This window comes from Bubalus kerabau, chromosome 10 (genome assembly GCF_029407905.1).
Source record: "Bubalus kerabau isolate K-KA32 ecotype Philippines breed swamp buffalo chromosome 10, PCC_UOA_SB_1v2, whole genome shotgun sequence".
Classification (NCBI taxonomy): domain Eukaryota; kingdom Metazoa; phylum Chordata; class Mammalia; order Artiodactyla; family Bovidae; genus Bubalus; species Bubalus kerabau.
Window position 1 is genome coordinate 81,992,255 of NC_073633.1, and position 21,521 is coordinate 82,013,775.

Below are 21,521 nucleotides of genomic sequence, written 5' to 3' on the forward strand. Positions count from 1 at the left end.
TCATGGGAAATAGATGGGGAAACAGTGGAAACAGTGTCAGACTTTATTTTTGGGGGCTCCAAAATCACTGCAGATGGTGATTGGAGCCATGAAATTAAAAGACACTTACTCCTTGGAAGGAAAGTTATGACCAACCTAGATAGCATATTGAAAAGCTGAGATATTACTTTGCCAACAAAGGTCCGTCTAGTCAAGTCTATGGTTTTTCCTGTGGTCATGTATGGATGTGAGAGTTGGACTGTGAAGAAAGCTGAGCCCTGAAGAATTGTTGCTTTTGAACTATGGTGCTGGAGAAGACTCTTGAGAGTCCCTTGGACTGCAAGGAGATCCTACCAGTCCATCTTAAAGGAGAACAGTCCTGGGTGTTCATTGGAAAGATTGATGCTAAAGCTGAAACTCCAGTACTTTGGCCACCTCATGCGAAGAGTTGACTCACTGGCAAAGACCATGATGCTGGGAGGGATTGGGGGCAGGAAGAGAAGGGGACGACACAGGATGAGATGGCTGGATGGCATCACCGACTTGATGCACATGAGTTTGGGTGAACTCCGGGAGTTGGTGATGGACAGGAAGGCCTGGCGTGCTGCTATTCATGGGGTCGCAAAGAGCTGGACACGACTGAGCGACTGAACTGAACTGAACTGACACCACAGTCTGCCAGTTAATTATACATATTTGTGCTCATTTTATCTCTCAGACTCTCTTGTGATTATCTGGATAGTAGGAAAGAACAATGTATTTTTCAACTTCCTGTTGTCCCCACAATTCTTTGCATAGTGAAGGCATTCAACAAATGTCTATAGAACTGAATAAAATAGATACAGTAGTTAGTAAAATTGTTGGCATTAGGCTTTAAAAACAGACGCCACATTTAAAAATGGATCGAGAGAACTGTATAGGCCAGCCCCAAGTAGTAGAAATATGATGCAAGTTACATGTGTAATTTTCAATTTTATAGTAGCCAAATTAAAAAAAACAGGTGAAATTCATTTTAATAATTTTTTATTAGCCCCATTATTTCAACAGGTAATCAATATAAAAATTACTCATGAAATATTTCACATTTTTTCCATGCTAAGTCTTCCAAAGCTAGTGTGTAGGATGTACTCACAACACATTTCAGTTCAAATTTGCCACATTAAAAGTGCTTTTATAGCCACAGGTGGCTACTGGCTATTATATTAAAAAGGCGCAGAGCCCAGGGTAGGAACCAAGTCCTATCTTGGTTGGCTGAGTAGCTTTGTTATCCTAGATAAGACCTTTAACCACTCATTTCCTTGGTTTCCTCCAGAGGGCTCAGGGATGGTCATTTCTTATTAACGCTTTGTGTTCTTTTTAAGAAATTCTCTGCAGAGCTATACATAAGTGGCTCTTCCCAAACACTTCATTTATTGCTTATTCACCTGCCAAGATCTGAACTATCACTCTCACTGCCCTAAGGAATGGTATAAAGTGAAAGTGAAGTCGCTCAGTCGTGTCCGACTCTTTGCGACCCCATGGACTGTAGCCAGGCTCCTCCCTTTATGGGATTCTCCAGGCAAGAGTATTGGAGTGGGTTGCCATATCCTTCTCCAGGGGATCTTCCTGACCCAGGGATCGAACCCAGGTCTTCCGCATTCCAGGCAAACGCTTTAACCTCTGAGCCACCAGGGAAGCCCAAGAAATGGTATAAAAATGTATCCAAATTATAATTTCAGCTTTATGTATATGGAGTAAGTCGAGGAAGTGAGAAAGAATTCCCTCTCGTGAGTATTATGACTTGCCTTTCTGTCAGCCTAGCCTCAGGAAGGCACCTGTTAGAATTTTGCTTTGTCCAAGAGCCCTTTCCCCTTCCCGCCACAAGGTCCATGGTCCCTTCCGCTCTATTAGGAAGGTTTCCTAAGTCCTCTTGGCTCTCAGTTCTTGCTGTCTGAGAAAACAGATCCTGCCCTAACAACCGTTGCTAAGGGGCGGAGACTTGGAATTGGTTCCTGAGACCATATACTCCAGGATCTAGTACTCTGGGCGCATGCGGCGACCTTCTTTGAACTCTCGCGAGGTTTCGTCTTCCCGGAAGCACCGAAGGATCTTCGCTGTTAACGGCGTCGCGATGTGTGTGGACTGTGTGGAGAAGGAATATCCCAACCGGGTGAGCGAGTGGGCGCCGAGAACTGCCCGCTCCCTTGGGCCATGGCCGCCCCTGAGGCTTCTCGTACCCCTGGGAGGTCTGGCGTGGGGCGGACTCAGCCGCTCCACCCTATCCAGTGACCCGGTAGCTGTATTTAGGCACCTGACAGTGGGGACAGCCTTCTGCCGTCGTTTCCTGCAGATCCCCACCCTGGAGACTGGGAGCAGCCGTCGCTTCATTTCTCTTGAGCTCCAGGGGAGGGAAAAAAAGCCCTACCACCACCACCAACCCAGCCGAGAACAGAGTTAGCCCCCACCCCTACCCTGGTCTTATCCTCAAGCTTGATTTGATGGCATTCAGTGCTCCTCCCGAATTCGAGCGCTAGAAGGGACCTCTGAAGTCATCTGTTCTAACCCAATTTTGCTGATGAAATTAATGCCTGGAGGCGGCAAATCTCTTGCCAAAGTTCACATTCTAGTTAGTATGAAAGGCAAGACTGGAATTCTGGTTTCCTTGCTGTTTCTTTTAAATCTCGGTTCCTTTCAGGCTCAGGAAATTGCGAAGTTTGTTTATTCTCGTTTCGTTCAACGTATAGTTACTGAACATTTGTATGCGTGTTAACTTGCGAGCGGTCGAAGAGCGTACGTTTACAGGGTCACGTGGCTAGCAAAAAATGACTAGTACCTAAATGCTATTCAGGTGTAGAGAAGGGGGAGAGCAATAGGAAATAATGGTGTTCTCCCCAAAGAAAGGTGGCGTTCATTTGAGACTTGGGTGGAAAAGGAAAGGAAGAACTGAAGGCTGGGGGAAATAACAAGGATTCTCATATAGGCTGCTTCTGTCTCTTTAATAATTTGAGTAATACTTAGTCTTTTGGGGGAGAAGGAAATGGCAACCCACTCCAGTGTTCTTGCCTGGAGAAGCCCAGGGATGGTGGAGCCTGATGGGCTGCCATCTATGGGGTCGCGCAGAGTCGGACACGACTGAAGCGACTTAGCAGCAGCAGCAGTAATCTTTTGGGAGGGTTTTATAATACATCATGAACACTTATATCGTATAACCTCTTTGAAAGTAAAGGTCTAGCATTATATATTAAAAAAAAAAAAAGTAAAAAGATGCATCCTGAATGACCTGGCAGTTCCGATGCTAGAGAAATAAATGCATGTTCCTGGAGAATGTTCATAACAGCATTGTTTGTGGTGGTGGTGGTTTAGCCACTAAGTCGTGTCCGACTCTTGGGACCCGATGGACTGTAGCCTGCCAGGCCCCTCTGTCTATGGGATTCTCCAGGCAAGAATACTGGAGTGGGTTGCCAGGCTGGAAAAATGTGGTGTGGTCATAGAATGGAAAGCCGTGAGTGAATGGAGCAGTGGCTCTCAACTGGGAGCAGTTTTGTCTCCTGAGGGAATTGGACAATAGCCGGTGATATTTTTGGTTATCAAGACTGCGGTCCTACAGACACTTAATAGCCAGAGGCCTTATGCCTTTACATTTCACATACTTTTCTGTATTATGGTCTATTTCATACTTTTTTTTTTTAAGTTTAAAGAGAGATTTTTGTGAATCCAGTACTGAAAACTGCACATTATAAGCACCATGAGGAAGATGTTTGCTGTGGATAATATATTAAATTGGGGAATTCCCTGCCTCCGCTTCCACTGCAGGGGAAACAGGTTCAATCCCTGGTTTGGGAACTGAGCTCTCATATGCCGAGGTGAGGCCAGGAAAAAAAAAAAAAAGTATATATATATAGTTGGATTTTTAAGAGTTGAGCTTATCAAAAGACAAAAATTACATTGAAGTTTAGACTATACACTTTAGGCTTTGGGCAGCCATCCAAAAAAAAAAAAAAAAAGGAAGTGACTCTGAAACCTGCTGTATAGGAAAGTGGATTGTATGGTTGTATGTTGAGATGATGGGATGGGGAAAATGTAAAAGGACAGCCCTACAGAGCATTTGGGGAAACCAAATGGCAGCTGTAGTTATAGGCATGAGATGATGAAGACGTCATATCAAAGAAAGAATTAACAGGACTAAAGCAATTTAATGTAGAAGGGAAGAAGGGAAGAGCATTCATAATCTCAAGAGTTTTCTATCTAGGCAGCTGGGAACTTTGGAAGTATTACAGAAGTTTGAGCCATATGGGAAGGAGAACCAAAATTGGAGCAAATGATCAGATTGCTTTTTTTTTTTTTTTTAATCATGTTTCAATCTGAGGTTGAAACTGTAACATTCCAGGAATAGGGTAAAAATATAGGAAGACAGTTTGGGTAAGAGATTCAAACAGATGAGTCAACCAAATAAAGGAGTCAGGAAGAATTTGTTCACTTAGGAAAAGAATGTAGAGAATCAACCAGTATCGAGAACTGAGCTTCAAGGATTAAATGAATTTAGAAAGTGAAAATAAAAGTATAGGAAGAAGAAAATAAAAGTAGAGGAATAAAATAAAAGTAAAGCTTTGAGGTGATTGGAAAACCAGGAAAGTGCCTGAAGCAGTTTTCTCTGATTTTTATTCTGTTCTAAAGTGATTAAAAACTGTCATGAGGAAGAATTGGACTTTTATTTGAAATTCCAGAAGGCAGATTCGGAAGTAATTAGTGGATGGATGTTAGAGAAATCATTAGTGAATGGATGTTAGGGGGCTATAGGCTTTAAATCAGAATAAAGAACTTTCTAACAGATTTTTTTTTTAATGGAATGGATAACCTTAAAGAAATTAAACTCTGCTTTTCATTCAGTAGAGACTAAATGATGTCTTGAAGTCTCAGGGATCCCTCCAACTCTGGGATTTTTTTGAAGTCATGAGATATTTTTAAGGACAGTAAGAGCAGAAGCCACTCTGCTTGAACCTAGCAAAGAAAAAGGTACTAAGGTGGTAGTAGCAAGTATAGTCCACTTATTCAAAAAATCTGGCAGAGAAAAATAATGGGTTAACATGTTGGGTAGGTCTAAATGCAGAATGAGTAGGTAATAAATATGTAATTGTTTAGGCTTCCCTTGTGGCTCAGTTGGTAAAGAATCCGCCTGCAATGCAGGAGACCTGGGTTCTATCCCTGGGTTGGGAAGATCCCCTAGAGAAGGGAAAAGCTACCCACTCCGGTATTCTGGCCTGGAGAATTCCATGGACCATATAGTCCATGGGGTCGCAAAGAGTCGGACACAACTGAGGGACTTTCATTTCACTTGGTTTCCTAAAATGGCTGGACTTCGGTGGTGAATGTTTTTCACAGCCTAGAAGATTTCTTACAGAGCTCTGGCCCTCTTGTTTGTAATACTACACCAAGAACTTGAAGTCAGACTTGAATTGAATTGGAAATGAACCATACTAATTTTTTGAACTCAACTTTTTTTACTCAACTATGAACCAGATTACTTTTTTTCATTTAGAAAAGCATTTAGCAAACCAGTTAGAACTAGAACTCTACTGCATTTTCTAAAATAACTGATTAGGCACAAAATTGTAATAAAACATTTCTATATCAAACTAGAAATGAAACCTATACTTCATATAGTTCAAGTTTCGGCTTTAACATTCTTAGTAATGTACCAGCAATACAGAAATAGAGCATAAATTTAGACTAATCAGAGGGAAGTAATCAGTGTAAATTAGTTACATGTTTAAATTAGAAATTGTTTTATATACTTTACTCTAAAATTAAACTATGGAAGTTCCTGTACTCAGATTGTTGTGTGCATGTGCATGTGTGCTCAGTCATGTCTGACTCCCTGCGACCCCATGGAGTGTAGCCTACTAGGCTCCTCTGTCCATGGGTTTCTCCAGGCAAGGATACTGCAGTGGGTTGCCATAGCTTACTCCAGGGAATTTTCCCCGACCCGGGGCTCGAACTCATGTCATCTCCTGTATTGGCAGGCAGATTCTGTACCACTGCACCACCTGGGAAGCCCAAATTGTTGTTTAGCATCAAATCATATTTAATTAAATGCTGAGTCTGATATATAATTTGTAAAACAGTTGTATGGAAATGGATGCTGCATTTTAAAATGTCTATATTAAAAAAAAAAAAAAACAAACACACGGGACTATCCTGGTGGTCCAGCAGCTAAGACTCCTCGCTCCCAGTGCAGGGGTGTTGGGTTTGAACCATGGTCAGGGGACTAAATTCTATATGCCACATTGTGATTGCAGCCATGAAATTAAAAGACGCTTACTCCTTGGAAGGAAAGTTATGACCAACCTAGATAGCATATTCAAAAGCAGAGACATTACTGCGCCAACAAAGGTCCATCTAGTCAAGGCTATGGTTTTTCCAGTAGTCATGTATGGATGTGAGAGTTGGACTGTGAAGAAAGCTGAGTGCCAAAGAATTGATGCTTTTGAACTGTGGTGTTGGAGAAGACTCTTGAGGGTCCCTTGGACTGCGTGCAGATCCAACCAGTCCATTCTAAGGAAATCAGTCTGGATGTTCATTGGAAGGACTGATGCTAAAGCTGAAACTCCAATACTTTGGCCACCTCATGCAAAGAGTTGACTCATTGGAAAAGACTCTGATGCTGGGAGGGATTGGGGGCAGGAGGAGAAGGGGACGACAGAGGATGAGATGGCTGGATGGCATCACTGACTCGAAGGACATGAATTTGAGTGAACTCCAGGAGTTGGTGATGGACAGGGACGCCTGGTGTGCTGCGATTCTTGGGGTCGCAAAGAGTTGGACACTACTGAGCAACTGAACTGAACTGAAGACCTGGAGCAACCAAATAAATATTTTAAAAACAATCTGGAATCAGTAACTTAACTTTCCACTTTAAGACACTGAAAAAGCAAGAGCAGACAACCCAAAGCAAGCACTAGAAATGATACAGATTAGAGTGGCAATGAATGAAATAGGAGAAAATAGGAAATAGAGAAAATCAGCAAAATTAAAATTTGGTTCTTTAAAAACTGTGTTTTCCTGTTTTAAGTACTCCCTGTCAAAACATATACACTGATAAGTTATACCATCTGAAATAATAGTTTTTTGAAAGAAACAAACTGGCCCAATCCTTGTCAGTATATTTGCAGATTTCTCAAATTTGTAAGATTTTATCATAATATACTTTCATACTAATTATCATCACAGTGTTTAACCATTTCTTCCTATGTATTTGTATACCTTTACAGATCTTCAACCAGGATTTGGCTGAATCACGTTTTCTAAAGATTGTTAACTTTTGACTTCTTTTCCTGTCTTCTTGAAACTGTTATAGCTTACTATTATTACTGCTGAGTTGATTTAGATTTTATTCTTCTCTTTCCTCCTGCTGTGAAAACCTCAAACGCTTCTCTGAATACTGTATTCTTTAATTTTCTTTCCCAAATTTGGACATTAATAATCTTGCTTCATCTAATAATCATGCCTCACTGATGAAGGTCACCCTCACTTTCAAATGACCAGGGCCCTTAGAGAAAGCCCCATCAGTTTCTTAGGTACTTTACTTGCATTTTCCCATTTCAAGAATTTATTTCCTTACCTCACAACATGTACATAGGTATCTTTTCTCTTCCTTCAGTATTTAGAGTTTACATTTGGCCTGCTTATATGGTCAGATTACAGAGGTTAGACCATATTATATAAAGTGCCTGTGTTTATGTGTGCTTGTGCTCAGAGTTCTGTTAATAATTTATTTGAACATGGTATTTAGATGTTTATTCTTTTAAGAGTTTTTAAAAAATTCCTTAATTTCTTGGAGTCTTTGACAGTCAACTTTTCTGGATTCAAGGCAGTACCAGTTCAGACCACAACAGGCTTTTTGTCAAAGTTTAGTAATTCTAGCTGAGCTATTTAAAATCCTAAAAGATAATGCTGTTAAAGTGCTGCACTCAATATGCCAGAAAATTTGGAAAACTCAACAATGACCACAGGACTGGAAAAGGTCAGTTTTTATTCCAGTTTCAGAAAGGCAATGGCAACCCATTCCAGTGTTCTTGCCTGGAGAATCCCAGGGACAGGGGAGCCTGATGGGCTGCCATTTATGGGGTTGCACAGAGTCGGACATGACTGAAGCGACAGCAGCAGCAGCAGAAAGGCAATGCCAAAGAATGTTCAAACTACCATAGAGTTGCCCTCATTTCACATGCTAGCAAAGTAATGCTCAAAATCCTTCAAGCTAGGCTTCAACAGTACATAAACCAAGAACTTCCAGATATATAAGCTGGATTTAGAAAAAGCAGAGGAACCAGAGATCAAATTGCCAACTTTTGTTGGATTGTAGAAAAAGCAAAGGAATTTCTGTTTCATTGACTACACTAAACATCTGTTTCATTGAAAAACATCTATTTCATTGACTACACTAAAGCCTTTGACTGTGTAGATCACAACAAACTGTGGAAAATTCATAGAGATGGGAATACCAGACCACTTTACCTGCCTCCTGAGAAACCTGTATGAAGGTCAAGAAGCAGTAATTAGAATCGGACATGGAGCAGTGGACTGGTTCATAATTGGGAAACTAGTGCGTCAAGGCTGTATATTGTCACCCTACTTATTTAATTTTTATGCAGAGTACATCATGTGAAATGCCAGGCTGGGTGAATCACAAGCTGGAACAATGTCGCCAGGAGAAATATCAACAACCTCAGGTATGCACATGATACCACTCTGCTGGTAGAAGGCGAAGAGGAACTAAAGAAGCTCTTGATGAAGGTGAAAGAAGAGAGTGAAAAAACTGACTTAAAACTCAACCTTAAAAAACCTAGAATCATGGCATCTGGTCCTGCTACTTCATGGCAAATAGTTGGGGAAAAAGTAGAAACAGGCAGATTTATTTTCTTGGACTCCAAAATTACTGTGGACAGTGACTGGAGCCACGATATTAAAAAATGCTTGCTCCTTGGAAGGAAAGCTATGACAAACCCAGACAGCACATTAAAAAGCCGAGACTTTACTTTGCCAACAAAGGTCCGTATAGTTAAAACTGGGTTTTTCCAGTAGTCATGTATGGATGTGAGAGTTGGACTGTAAAAGAAGGCTGAGTGCTGAAGAATTGATGCTTTTGAATTGTGCTGGAAAAAAACTCTTTTGAGTGTCCCTTGGACAGCAAGGAAATCAAACCAGTCAATCCTAAAGGAAATCAACCCTGAATATTCATTGGAAGGACTAATACTGAAGCTAAAGGTCCAGTACTTTGGCCACCTGATGCAAAGAGCCAACTCATTGGAAAAGACCCTGATGCTGGAAAAGATTGAGGGCAGGAGGAGAAGTGGGCAACAGAGGATGAGATGATTGAATAGCATCACTGACTTAATGGTCATGAGTTTGAGCAAACTCTGGGAGATTGTGAAGGAAGGGGAAGCTTGGCATGCTGCAGTCCATGGGGTCACAAAGAATTGGACATGACTTAGCAACTGAACAGCAACAACAATCATCTAACTAAGGAAAAGAACTTGAAAAAGAATAGATACGTGTGTATGTATAACTGAATCACTTTGCCTGGAGCTAACACAGCATTGTTAAATCAACTATACTTCAATATAAAATAAATAAGGTTAATTAGATTGCTTATGAATTAATTAAGTTCTGAACAATTACTAGTAAGGCTTTAGCAAAGACCTCACTTGAGCCAGGAACATATGTTATTTACAGTTTCTTAGTTACAGTTTCTTTCTCTTTTAAATGTCATGGTGTCAATCTGATGAATTGCAGAAATTACCTTCTCTGCCTGAATCACACATATCCTAAGGACTGATATCTATAAGAGCTGAAAGTTTATTTCTCTTTATTTATTTTCTGATATTTTTAAGGCTTGAGAAAATGCTTTTTCGACAGTCAACTGAACATTACATTGCATAAGATCATTTATATTATTGGCTCAGAGTTTCCATTTTGATTAAATTTTCATTCTAGTTTTATGATACCTCATTTAGTGGTGTTGACTATTAGATTTTCTAACTTTTCCTTTTCATGTGTTATATTAAGACTTCATTAAGTCGTTCCTAAATATCCAATTGCATTTAGTCTTCTCTCAAACACAGTTGCAGACTTCAGAGACTTACCCTAACACTGCCTCAGGTTTATTTACTATGAATAATAACTTCTAGAGGAAAGCTAGTAATTTCAAAAAGTACTTGGCATAAACTTCAAGCAAGTAAATTGTGGTCATGTTTTTTGCCTTTAGAGACTTTAAGTCTATTAATCATTTTCTCCAAGGATTTTGAAAGATAAGAAAATTAAATCTCCCCCCAAAAAGAAAATTAAATCCCTATTTTTCTTATTTTAGGGTAACATCTGCCTGGAAAATGGATCTTTCTTGCTGAACTTTACAGGCTGTGCAGTGTGCAGTAAGCGAGATTTTATGCTGATCACAAACAAATCTTTGAAAGAGGAAGACGGAGAAGAAATAGTTACCTATGATCGTAAGTAGACTCTGTTTTTAACATCCAAGTCTGTTAGTAGATGTCATCTTTTGGGAACTAGGTTGTGCACAGTATTATGAGGTCTATATTACTATCATATTGCAACACATAATCACTAGGTTTTTAAGAGGAGAATATAGGTAACATCTCATGTATCTAGCAACATCATATATTCCACATAAATGACTTGCAGATAGCTGAAGCTTATGATTTAGGCACCAGTTTTCTTTTGTTTATCTATAAAGACTATGTCTTCTGAAACAAGATATAGGGACTTTTTTTTAAACTTAGGGTCATCCATGTGAATTTTCACCTTCAACTATAGTATAATGCAATGATGTGCTTCAGCAGCTCTTAAGTGTTTAGGGACTGTTTATCCTTACACTAAATGGCTCTGAGAAACAATTTTTTTAAGTCTTATTTCTGCTTTTATAGTTTTTGTCTCTTTTGTTATTGTCAGTCTATCGTTTCTTTTGCTGCGTAAGGATGGATGCCATCTTCATGTGCTGTTCCTCATCCTTGATACTGGGAAATGAAATAAATAACTGTGTAATAAAAAATCAGTTCTGAGGTTGGCACTAAGAATCTCTGAGTAAATTTACATACATGTAGACTTTAGTGCGGAGAAGGCATTGGCACCCCACTCCACTACTCTTGCCTGAAAAATCCCATGGACAGAGGAGCCTGGTAGGCTGCAGTCCATGGGGTTGCGAAGAGTTGGACACGACTGAGCGACTTCACTTTCACTTTTCACTTTCATGCATTGGAGAAGGAAATGGCAACCCACTCCAGTGTTCTTGCCTGGAGAAATCCCAGGGACGGGGGAGCCTGGTGGGCTGCCGTCTATGGGGTCACACAGAGTCGGACACGACTGAAGTGACTTAGCAGCAGCAGACTTTAGTGCTCAGATATTGTGGAAGCGATTTTAACTATTCACATTTCCTTTTTGATTGTCTCCTGCATTTTTTGGTATGTTCTGACTATATGAAATAAATGTGTAAATAATGATATTTTTAAAGAAGGATGTGAAAGACACTAAGCCTTTAGAATAGAGTCAGAAAATAGAAAAATGTTCTATATTAGAAGAATCTTCTTTCTTTCAGCATATTTGATTTTTATTTTTCTAGATAGAGGATAGTGGTCAAAAGCGAGGGCTCTGGAGCGAGAAAGCTTGGGTTTGAATTCTGGTTCCAACAATTCCTAACTCAGCGTGGTCTTCCTAGTTACTTACACACAGTGTGCCTTTTTTTCCTTATCCTTACAAAGGGCTTCCCTGGTGGCTCAGCTGGTAGGGAATCTGCTGCAATGTGGGAGACCCGATCTCTGGGTCGGGAAGATCCCCTGGAAAAGGGAATGGCCACCCACTTCAGTATTCTGGCCTGGAGAATTCCATGTGTAGCCCATGGGGTTGCAAAGAGTCGGACATGACTGAGCAACTTTAACTTCACTTCATTTCACAAAGGTGATAAGACTAGTATCTACTTTGTTGAGTTTTTGAGAAGATTAAGTGAATAAACAGATAAAAAGTGTGTAGTATGTGGCACGCAATAAGCACTCAATATATTGTAGTTATTATAATATTTTTTACTAGAGTCTTATTACTGCTAAATTCACTTCAATGTCTTGTGTTAGCTTTTTGTTTATGTTTGGGTAGTAGCACAGTTTCTATCATTCCTGAGAATAAAAGCTCCTATATAATTAGGTAGGTCCAGCTAGTTTAAAAAATACACAAATCTGTTAATTGATTACCTTAGCTTCCAGTGGGAATTGCACATTAAGTCTCTGAGTTCAGGCCCTTAATTATATAGTGTAGCTGTGTAATAGAGTCTGTATTTTTTTTTATCAAGGGGGATATTACAATGGGTTTCCTTTGTGTTAAATTTGGCAGAGTTAAGATTCTTTTAAAGCAATACCATGCTAAGAATAGAAATTTTACTGTCTTCAGACACCATCTAAGATTTAATTATTTAAGTCTCTCTCTGTTTCAGCAGATCTTTGTAAGAATTGTCATCATGTAATAGCCAGGCATGAGTATACGTTCAGTATCATGGATGAATTTCAGGTAAATGTATATATGTGGGTGTGTTATTGAGGGGAAGGGGGATAAGAAGTGTACACTTGACAAATCTAGGTATAATCTTCGTAAATGAAGTGCTCGCCGATGTTAGAGGAGACCATCCCTCTCTTCCACTTGTGTAAGTTGAGACAGACACTTTAGATGTGGGTGGATCTGTTCAAACCTGTCTTCACAAGAGTCACAAAGCAAAATGCATGCCTTACAGATGATATCGCTGTCCTGTCATTTTTGCTTATAAAGAGTAGCACCTTATGGCTTCTTGTAAGGTTACCATTGGGCCTCTTTTTTCTCTACCCGGTTATTTGATTGCACAATTGTTGGCTTTAAGTGTTGGTCTGCCCACTGCCACCATTCTTGCAGAGCATGGAAATCGTGATAGTGAGATTATCTTTGTTTCTGTTGTAGGACTGTAGTCAGCAACTCTGTGGTCTCAATTTTGATAGGATATTTGAATATTATTTGATAAGTAAAATAACATGATAGGTGTATCATGATTGGAGGAGAGAAGCTGAACCACTGTAAGGGTAGAGAATAGGGATCTATTAAAAGATTAGTCCTTATACAACTGTGAGAGCATGTGGAGAATTCTACAAAATCCTACAGGCTGGTATAGGCCTGCAGTTGCTGAAGATTCACAGATCTAACAGTGAGGAAGAAGAGCTGGACAGTGGGGGAGAGCCAAGGACAAACTGGGAAGCCCAAGGACACACTCCCTTGTGTCCGCCCCTCACTGCCTCCGCTTTCAAGGCTTCAGATTGAGTTACTTATTTCCTGTGAACTACATGTTCATAGGATATAAATGTCAGGTAAGAGCTTTTTACTGTCAATGGAATTTTGTTTTTTTGGTACTACTATGATTAGGGAAAAAATCTTCTACAGTAGAATCTTATAAAATAGTACAAGAGAACCACTTTCATTTTTATTTCAGTGTGGAAGAAGGCACTTAGTCACCTGTCAGAATCTGGTCTAATATCTTGTGGTCCATCTAAATAACATCCTGACCACATCTCCCCAGCATCCAAAAATTATGCCTCAAAGATTCTTATATGATAGGTGTCTCTTTGGGCAAAATCAAGATCTCAGTGAATGAGTAGTGGCCAAATAGGGGAGTGAACATGTTAAGGACTTAAAGGAGCATCTCTCTGCATTCATGGGAGGACAGGTGTGCTTATAGCCATTTTCCAGCAGTCCCTGAAGCCCCTGTGAGGTTCAGAGTCCCTAAGAGAATCTTGAGATGGCCTGTTTACGCCCTAATTGAGCCATAGTGTGTCACCGCCACGAGACCAAGGCCTGGCAGGTTTTCCTTTATGACTGAGCACAGCCATTTTCAGAGCTGTCCCAGACGTTCTCTGGGGTAGGAAGAAGGGAAAGGAAGATGGCTGTAGTCACAACGCCTAGATAGTGTGGAATTATCTTGGGAATAAACTCGTTTTTAAACTGCACTCTACCTCCAGTCCTCTCTTTCCCAACATCCACTCCCTGCCACCCCTGTGTTCTTTATTTTGCTGTCAGCATATTTGTCTTAAAATGATGTTTTCAGACTACCTCTTTGGCTTTTATAGAATAGCTATCTTTAGGTCCAGTATACTGTCCAAGCCTCCCATCCCAAGGTTCTCACTGGGTTGGCAGCCTCCCTTTCTCTCATTTCTCACCGCTCTCCTTTTGCACACCATTCATAGCATTGTCCCAGCTTTAGTCTCTCCTCCTTCCCTCCTGTTGTAAAAATTTTTATTTCCTCCTCTCTGTTATCCCCACAATGCATTTCCTCAGGAACTTCATGTTACCTTCTCTCCTAGCTTTTTCTCAATGAGATTTAAAGCATTTTTACATTAAATATATTTAGTTCTTCTCTATTTGTTAAAAGTAAATTAAAATCCTTTTGTTTCACTCAGCTACTTCTTTGATTCATCCTCTGATCATCTCTGTCCTTCCTTTTGCTTCTTTACTTGAATAGCTCTTTACCCTATTTTCCTTATTTCCCTTTGCTCCTCCTAACAATCTACAAATTGGTTTTCCCTTTACTTTCGAATTTCAAATTTCACTTTACTTTCAAATTTCATTTTCACTTTACTGAAATTATTCTCTCATAGATTCCCTATAATGTAGCCAAATCCTATGACCTTGCCTTCTTATCTCTCTTAACATCTTTCTGGATCTGGTTTTTTTAACCATTGTCTTTTTGGAGCATTTTATCTTCTGGGGTCCATAGTGCTAGACTTTTTTCTTTCTTTTTAAATCATTTTGACAGTTGTCTTGCTTTCTCTGTGGTTTCCTTTCCTATTTCTCCCTGACATCTTTTTTCCTGAGCTTTGGACACTGGTCTAGGAACCTTCTCTTTACTCTCTCAGATACTGAGCACACATAGACTCAGTCTCTGATGAAACCTAGGGTATGTCCCGGATCTCCTTCTCTAACCCTAATGTTCCCTCTGCCCTCCTTTCTCCCTTTGTTTCTCTTTCTTTTGTTTGGTTCCACTGTCACGCTTCCTGTGAAGAAAGGAAGGTTCCTTTAGGTTTAGGTTTAGGTTCCTCAAACCTAAAATACTGCAGCAGTCTCCACACTGTAGTCATGCACACTGCCCTCAAATTAATCTTCTGGAAACACACCATCCTGACTCCTGTGCTACTCCTTATGCGGTGTACTTGCCCTGTTCCGTATCACTGTCTTTATTCGTGCTGTTTCCTTTACTTAACTTGTCCCTTTCACTGTGTTCAAGCTAACTAAATCTTACCTCTTTTAAGCTGTACTTAAATTGTGTCTCCTTCTGCTTCTTAGTAATCCAGCCCTTTTTTGAACTTTTCTTGTATCTATTGCAGCCCCCGACTCGTAACTAGCCAATTGGTAACTTCTGTCTCAGCCTGATGACCCCAAGGAGTCCTCATTCTCAGCTGCTGTGACTTACTTTCCTCAGCCTCCCACTCCAGCCCCCATCTTATTCCAACAGTAGTTCAGGTTCAGGATGGGATTCCCACCATTGGTAATATTTTGCTTTGTTTGAAATGTCTTATGAGAAATTTAAATCAGAAGTAGGCAGACTAGGACTTCCAGAGGTCCTGTGGTTACGACTCCATGCTTCCACTGCAGGGGCCTCAGGTATACTCCCTCAGGTACACCTCGAAGTTCTGCATGCCACGGGGTGTGGTCAAAAGAGAAAAAGGCAGAATAGTGTATTAATCTTCAGTTCCCAGCTTCAGTTAGCTTTATTTGTACCTCTCAGGATTACTTTGAAGCAAATCCCAAACATTTACTACTTCTGTAAATATTTCAATATGAAGCTCTAAAAGATAGATTCTGTTTTTAAACAGATTCATTTTTAACAACCAATGTTGTTAAAATAAGATTTTCTGATGGCAAGTGTCGAGGGGAAAGTAGAGACATAAGTACAGAGTTTAAATGGAAAATAAGTTGTAAGTGATTATAGGCATCCTGTATTTTTTATATCACCCTAAAATCCATTAAAAGGGCTATATATTTGCCTCAGTAAAGAAGAGGGAAACTGAGACTGCTTTTTCTTTGTCTGTGGACCAGGGAAGGAGAGGACCGAGGGTCAGAATTAGCAGGTGGTAATAGAGGGAAGAGCCCCTTGGGACCCTCAGTGTAAAACACAGGATCTGATCTTACCCAAAGGGGATTCCACCCACCCCACCATTTCTTCCAGATCACTCCCCTCAGGCTTTGCCCAGGTGGAGCCTTTGAAGATCTCTGTGAATGACTAGGGGGAATTCTGATTCTCCTAACTTGGCCAATTTGGGTGAAAAGTGTCCTGATCCCACCATATTCTTGGCAGCACAAGAAGATATGTTCCTGGCATCCCAAGTGAGAATTCTAGACATATTTTCCCACAGAAACACTTCTCTGTGTGGTTAGATTCTATAGGACTTGTGCAGTATAAATTTAAAAGACTCCCTGGATTTCCCTGGGAACCTAACTGCATTGTGTAATGTTACTTCTGTGGGAAACTGCTTATGCATTCCAAATAATTGACCTGCAATGAAATTTGGATTCCAGACTGCCTATAAATTAAAGATTATAGATATAATCAGTCTTACTGATTTAACAGTTTTTCCAGATTATACCATATGTTAGGTTTTTTCTTTCTGTCAAGTTGCACTGTAAATTTCGCAAGGTCAGACCTTGTCCTCGCCTTTTCCCATGTCTGCCAGTGTGCCTGGCATATTACAGAGCCTTTAGGCACTTAGTGAAAACTTGTCATTGGGTAGGTTGGTTGAAAATTCAAATAGTTGTCTAGCTTCACATATTTTCCCATATTGGGTTTATTATTATTTTCTTCTTCTTTTCCAGTGAGAGGTTGACATTCTACTAGTAATGTCTAGTGAGTGAAAGCAGAATTTGAAAGCAGTAAAACCTTGGAGAGAGTGGGTTTTAACTATTTTTGATTCATGAGACTCTTATTTGTTTGCTGAGCTCTAGCCTCTATTTCTACTGTGTGAGTGGAATAGACTTTAAAATTAAATGTGGTCTTTCAGGAAACAGTCTTTCTACTGCTATAACTAAGTCCTCCTGCTGAACTCTCTAGCAAGAAAAGGCAGCAGTTGCTGGTTCTGAGTCTTCGTACCGTAGTCACTGTTTACCTCTCTGACCCTCTCTAGTGACTGTTCAGACCCATGAAACTCAAACTGCCTTGACTGATCAATTTCCAGCAGCCAGCAATCTCAATGTCAGGTGTGGAAATACTAATAGATTTAGTATAGATGCTTGTTTTCCTAAAGAAGATAAAAGGTTTTTAAGTAAAAGATTTGAAAGAAATATGTTTCTATAGTTTATGACCATATTACAAATTCTAGAAAGGAACAGCTATAAAAACGGAACTTTGCCCTAAGGATTTTTGCTTAAAACAAAATACCTTCTGTTGCCAGTCTGGACATTTGTTAAGCCCAGGAAACATAAAACTCCTTAAAAAGATCAAATTCTAGAAAACCAGCTATCTAAATATGAGACATGAGATACTAGTGGATTTAACATAATTGTTTATTTTTTTCTGGAGTAGATAAAAGTAGATAAAAGCCTTTTGGGTTTGGAAATTTTTCCCCCTTTTTTGTTGTTTTAAAAATTGTTTCTGTTGCATATTAGTGTTGAATATCTTAGAAAGGAACAGCTCTAAGAACAGAAATTTGTCCTCAGGGGCGCACGCTCAAATTGTTTCATTACTTTAAATAGCAGCACTAAGTAAGCCCAGTATATGTGTTTTCCAAATCCAGGAAATAGCCATGCCTTTCCAAGATGACATTCTTGTAAACATAGTAAATACAGCATAGAGCATCAGCATGTATTCAATTTATATAAACAAAATGTTGTGGGATACACAAACTAAACCTAAGACTTCACTTATCGGAAGAAAGTTGAAGAAATTGATCTACTGTACGGATAGTATATCCATGACAGTTTACAGAGGACAGGTTCACCAGAGAAAGTTATGAAGGCTGTTTCTGCTGGTTCCTCAAGGTAATTGTGCACTTTCTCTTGTTCCAGGAATATACCATGCTGTGTCTGTTATGTGGTAAAGCCGAAGATACTATCAGTATTCTCCCGGACGACCCCCGACAAATGACTCTGTTATTCTAAGCATCCTTTTGCAGTTCAGTAATAACACTGTTGTGTTGGTTTACAATACAGCAAGCCTGATGATTTGCTTAGTTTATAATGGAAATTATTTGCGTATTATTTTTTGCTGCTTAGAATCACCTGTTCTTGGAAAGAAAAAGAGTTCCCTGGCAGTCCAGTTGTTAGAACTTGGCACTTTCACTGCGGTGGCCAGCGTTCAGTCCCTGGCTGGGAAACTTAGACCCCTCAAGCTGTGTAGTGCAGGCCCCACTGCCCCCACAACAAAAAGTAATTTAGGAGATTGCTGAGCTCTTCTGCTAAAGTTCCCAGTGCATATCAGTGCAGCCAGGATGAGGCATCTTTGTTAGCTGTTAAGTGGCTGAAAAAGAACTAGGATGGAAAGCACATCTAGTGCCCAGATCTCGGTTCCAACAAAAGGAATCTAGGACTCCCTGGAGAAGTGACTGAGTCTAGGACTGGGGCAGTAAATGTACAAGGTGAGCTTGGAGTATCTTGAGCCATAAAAAAAGGAAGTGCTTGAAGGGAAATCACAATGATTGAGAGTATGTCAAAGGGACGGAAGAACCCCCCAAAGAACCTCCCAGTGACCAAGGCTGGAACAATCTGAGCAACAAAATAAAGTAGTATGGGATTATAATCCAAACTATAAATATTCATGAGTCCCTACGTGAATGACTGAATAAATACATATATTGGAGAGAATAGTTAAATCCCCCACATAGGAAAATTTCAAATAATGTATGTAGATACTCCTAACTCCTTAACTATGGGTTTACATGACTTCCTTCCAAAGAGTAGAGTATGGAAAGGGAGAAAAGTAATTTTAACTTTTATTTCAATGAGAGATCTGACGACATAAGCCTGGTGATCAAGATTAACATCACTGATGATAAGCCATGTTGATAGCATTACCCTTGATATGTGATAAGAATGACATGTTACCTTTGGGGTCTTCCTCCCCCAAACCCAAACTTCAGTCTAATCATGAGAAAAACTTCAGATAAATCCCAGTTGAGAGAGAAATCCCAATTGAGGAAAATACCTGACCAGTACTCCTCAAAACTGTCAAGGTCATCAAAGAAAGGAAATCTGAGGAGCTCTCACAGCCAAAAAGAGCCTAAAGACACATGACTATTAAATGTAATCTGGTATCCTGAATGAGACCCTGCACCAGAAAAAGGACATTTGGTAAAACTAGGAAAATGTGAATAAAGAACAGACTTTAGTTAATAAAGTAGAATGGTTTCAGTTGCTCTAAAGAGATCTTACCTTGCATGGTTGAAAGAACACTGGCTTGGGTGTCGTAAAACCTGGCATTTAGGCCTCTGCCATTTGGTAGCAGTATAACCATTAAGCAAAGCGTCATACTTGACTTTATTGTCCCCTTTCTATAGAATTGCTGTAGTATAAATTGATACTATACTTCCTTCATGGTATTGTTAGAAGATCCAAAAATCATGTAAATGTAAAATGCTTTGGAAGGCATATAAAGTACTAGATAGGATGAGATTGTTTTAGTTAGTTCTCATTCTGAAATCAAAACGTAAGCGTCAGGCACTAAAGCAGAATTGTTTCTTGTTCGTATCTCAGACCCTCTGAACGGAGTGAGCCAAGTTGTTGATACCAGGGGAAAGCTTTGTTATGTAACAGGAATAATAATAGCCGAGGTTTACTGAATACTTACTATGTGCCAGGGCCATTTTAAGCACTTGTTTCATCCTCATTAACCATTCCATGAGGGTAGGTACTATTGTTACCCCAGCTTTAGAGCCAGATAAACTAAGGCAAAAAGAAGTTAAGCAACTGAGTCCAGGTCACGTAGTACAGTGATGCTCTCGCAGTCATAGTGTTCCGTACACATGAAGTGTGAGAGTCTGGCAAGGTTAGGAAGAGGTCGAGAATGTCAGTGACAGCACTCTGAGGAATCTGGGCATGTCAGACTAAGATTTATTATTCAGAAAAGTTAACGCAGCTGTTCTTAGGGATCAGTTGTTTTATTCCTGGAAAATGTTTTCCACTTTCTGCAAATCTATATCTGACCTGCTGAGGAAATCATTTGGTGAATTGAATCCAGAAAGCAGAGAAAATGTTTCATTACTTTAAATAGCAGCACTAAGCCCATTATAGTTTCTGAATTGTCCCTTCTTGGAGTTTGCTATTACTTCCAACTTAAGTCTTTTGGAGTTCAAGAGTATGAATTTATATGCCCTTCCCGATATCCTCATCTCTATAATTATCTGTTTTTGGACAATATATTACAAAAAATTTAAACGTAAGATCCTGCTTATATATTTCATTATTATTAAACCAGCATTGTACTGTGTTTGGCGATCTTCCTTATATATCTTATAGCATTTTTTGGTGGATCTAATAGAATAAAGACCTCTTAAATGCAGTTCTACTTCTGTATTTCTCTGTTTAAGTAAAAGGGAACCAGGCAAAAGCATTTGTCTTCTTTATTTCCTTCTCTGAGATGTAAGAAGAAGAAAGGACCTTCGTGGGAGTGTAGTGGGAAACATGAACTTGTGCTGGCATCTCATTCTTTCTCTCCCTGCTTCATGATGTACAGGCTGGGGTCGACCTAGTCAGGCTCCTGAAACTCAAAGCTCAGCATGTTTGCTATAGTTTTAATTTGCTGTATCTTACTCAAATGGTCTTGAGTTCTCCAGATGCTAATTAATTGACATGTGATATAGTCTAGACAGAGCCAGATATGGTTTGTTAGCTTGTAAGTCATCACTAAGAAGTATACATTCACTGTTGTTTATTTCAATGTAACAAGAATCCTTTTTAGTTTCATTCTTTTTTGCAAGCAAAGCTAAGTTAAACTTGACAGAATTTGAGGCTTTCAGTTTTAAAATGTATGTTTCTTGACTATAGTACAAGTCTCTATTGTGAGATATGCTGTGGTTGGGTAGAAGGGAAATCAAGAGACCTGGGTTTGAAACTCGCTCTGCCACCTGCTCATACTGGGACGTTGGGCAAGTCATTGTCTCTACCTTGACTTCTTCAGTGGAAAAGTAGACACAATCATGCCTCCTTCACAGAGTTTTAAAATCATGATATAATGTTAAGTGAAAGCATCATTAGGTCATACAGTCTGTGTACAGGCAGCTGTCAGGGGTCTGCAGGAACTCTGAGAGAGAAGAAAGCACGGTTGTGTCATGGTTAATTGTAGAAGCTTTGGAGTCAGACTGACCTGGGTTTAACTTTCAACCCTGCCCCTCACTAGACCTTTGTCCTTGAAAAGTTTCTTTCTCCATTACCAACTCTTTAAATAGAGATAAATATTCCTCAGGATCAGTATGAGGATTAAATAACCTAGGGTATAGAAAGTACTTAGGGCAGTGTGGGGGTATGGTATATGGTAATTTGGATGATGGTTGTGATGGTGATTATAAGAA

General features: G+C 39.7%; 1 protein-coding gene across 2 annotated transcripts; it reads left to right on the forward strand.

The window, feature by feature from the left end:
- Positions 1 to 1,971: 1,971 nt before the first annotated feature.
- Positions 1,972 to 20,512, forward strand: CHURC1 (churchill domain containing 1). 2 transcript variants are annotated; one of them, XM_055538368.1, is made up of 4 exons: positions 1,972 to 2,128; positions 10,322 to 10,457; positions 12,446 to 12,519; positions 18,025 to 20,512. In XM_055538368.1, the coding sequence occupies exons 1-4, from the start codon at positions 2,009 to 2,011 to the stop codon at positions 18,115 to 18,117; spliced, it is 423 nt and encodes a 140-aa protein (XP_055394343.1). In that variant the 5' UTR covers positions 1,972 to 2,008; the 3' UTR covers positions 18,118 to 20,512. The 2 variants fall into 2 exon arrangements, with proteins under 2 accessions (XP_055394343.1, XP_055394344.1); XM_055538369.1 differs by having other exon boundaries at positions 12,449 to 12,519.
- The last annotated feature ends 1,009 nt before the right edge of the window (positions 20,513 to 21,521 follow it).

What these genes read in the sequence shown, in the direction of transcription:
- CHURC1 (XM_055538368.1), top strand. Translation starts at nt 2,009, where the DNA reads ATGCGGCGACCTTCTTTGAACTCTCGCGAGGTTTCGTCTTCCCGGAAG. An exon ending in AGAAGGAATATCCCAACCGG is followed by an intron (nt 2,129 to 10,321) that starts GTGAGCGAGTGG and finishes TTCTTATTTTAG; the next exon opens with GGTAACATCTGCCTGGAAAA. An exon ending in GTATCATGGATGAATTTCAG is followed by an intron (nt 12,520 to 18,024) that starts GTAAATGTATAT and finishes CTCTTGTTCCAG; the next exon opens with GAATATACCATGCTGTGTCT.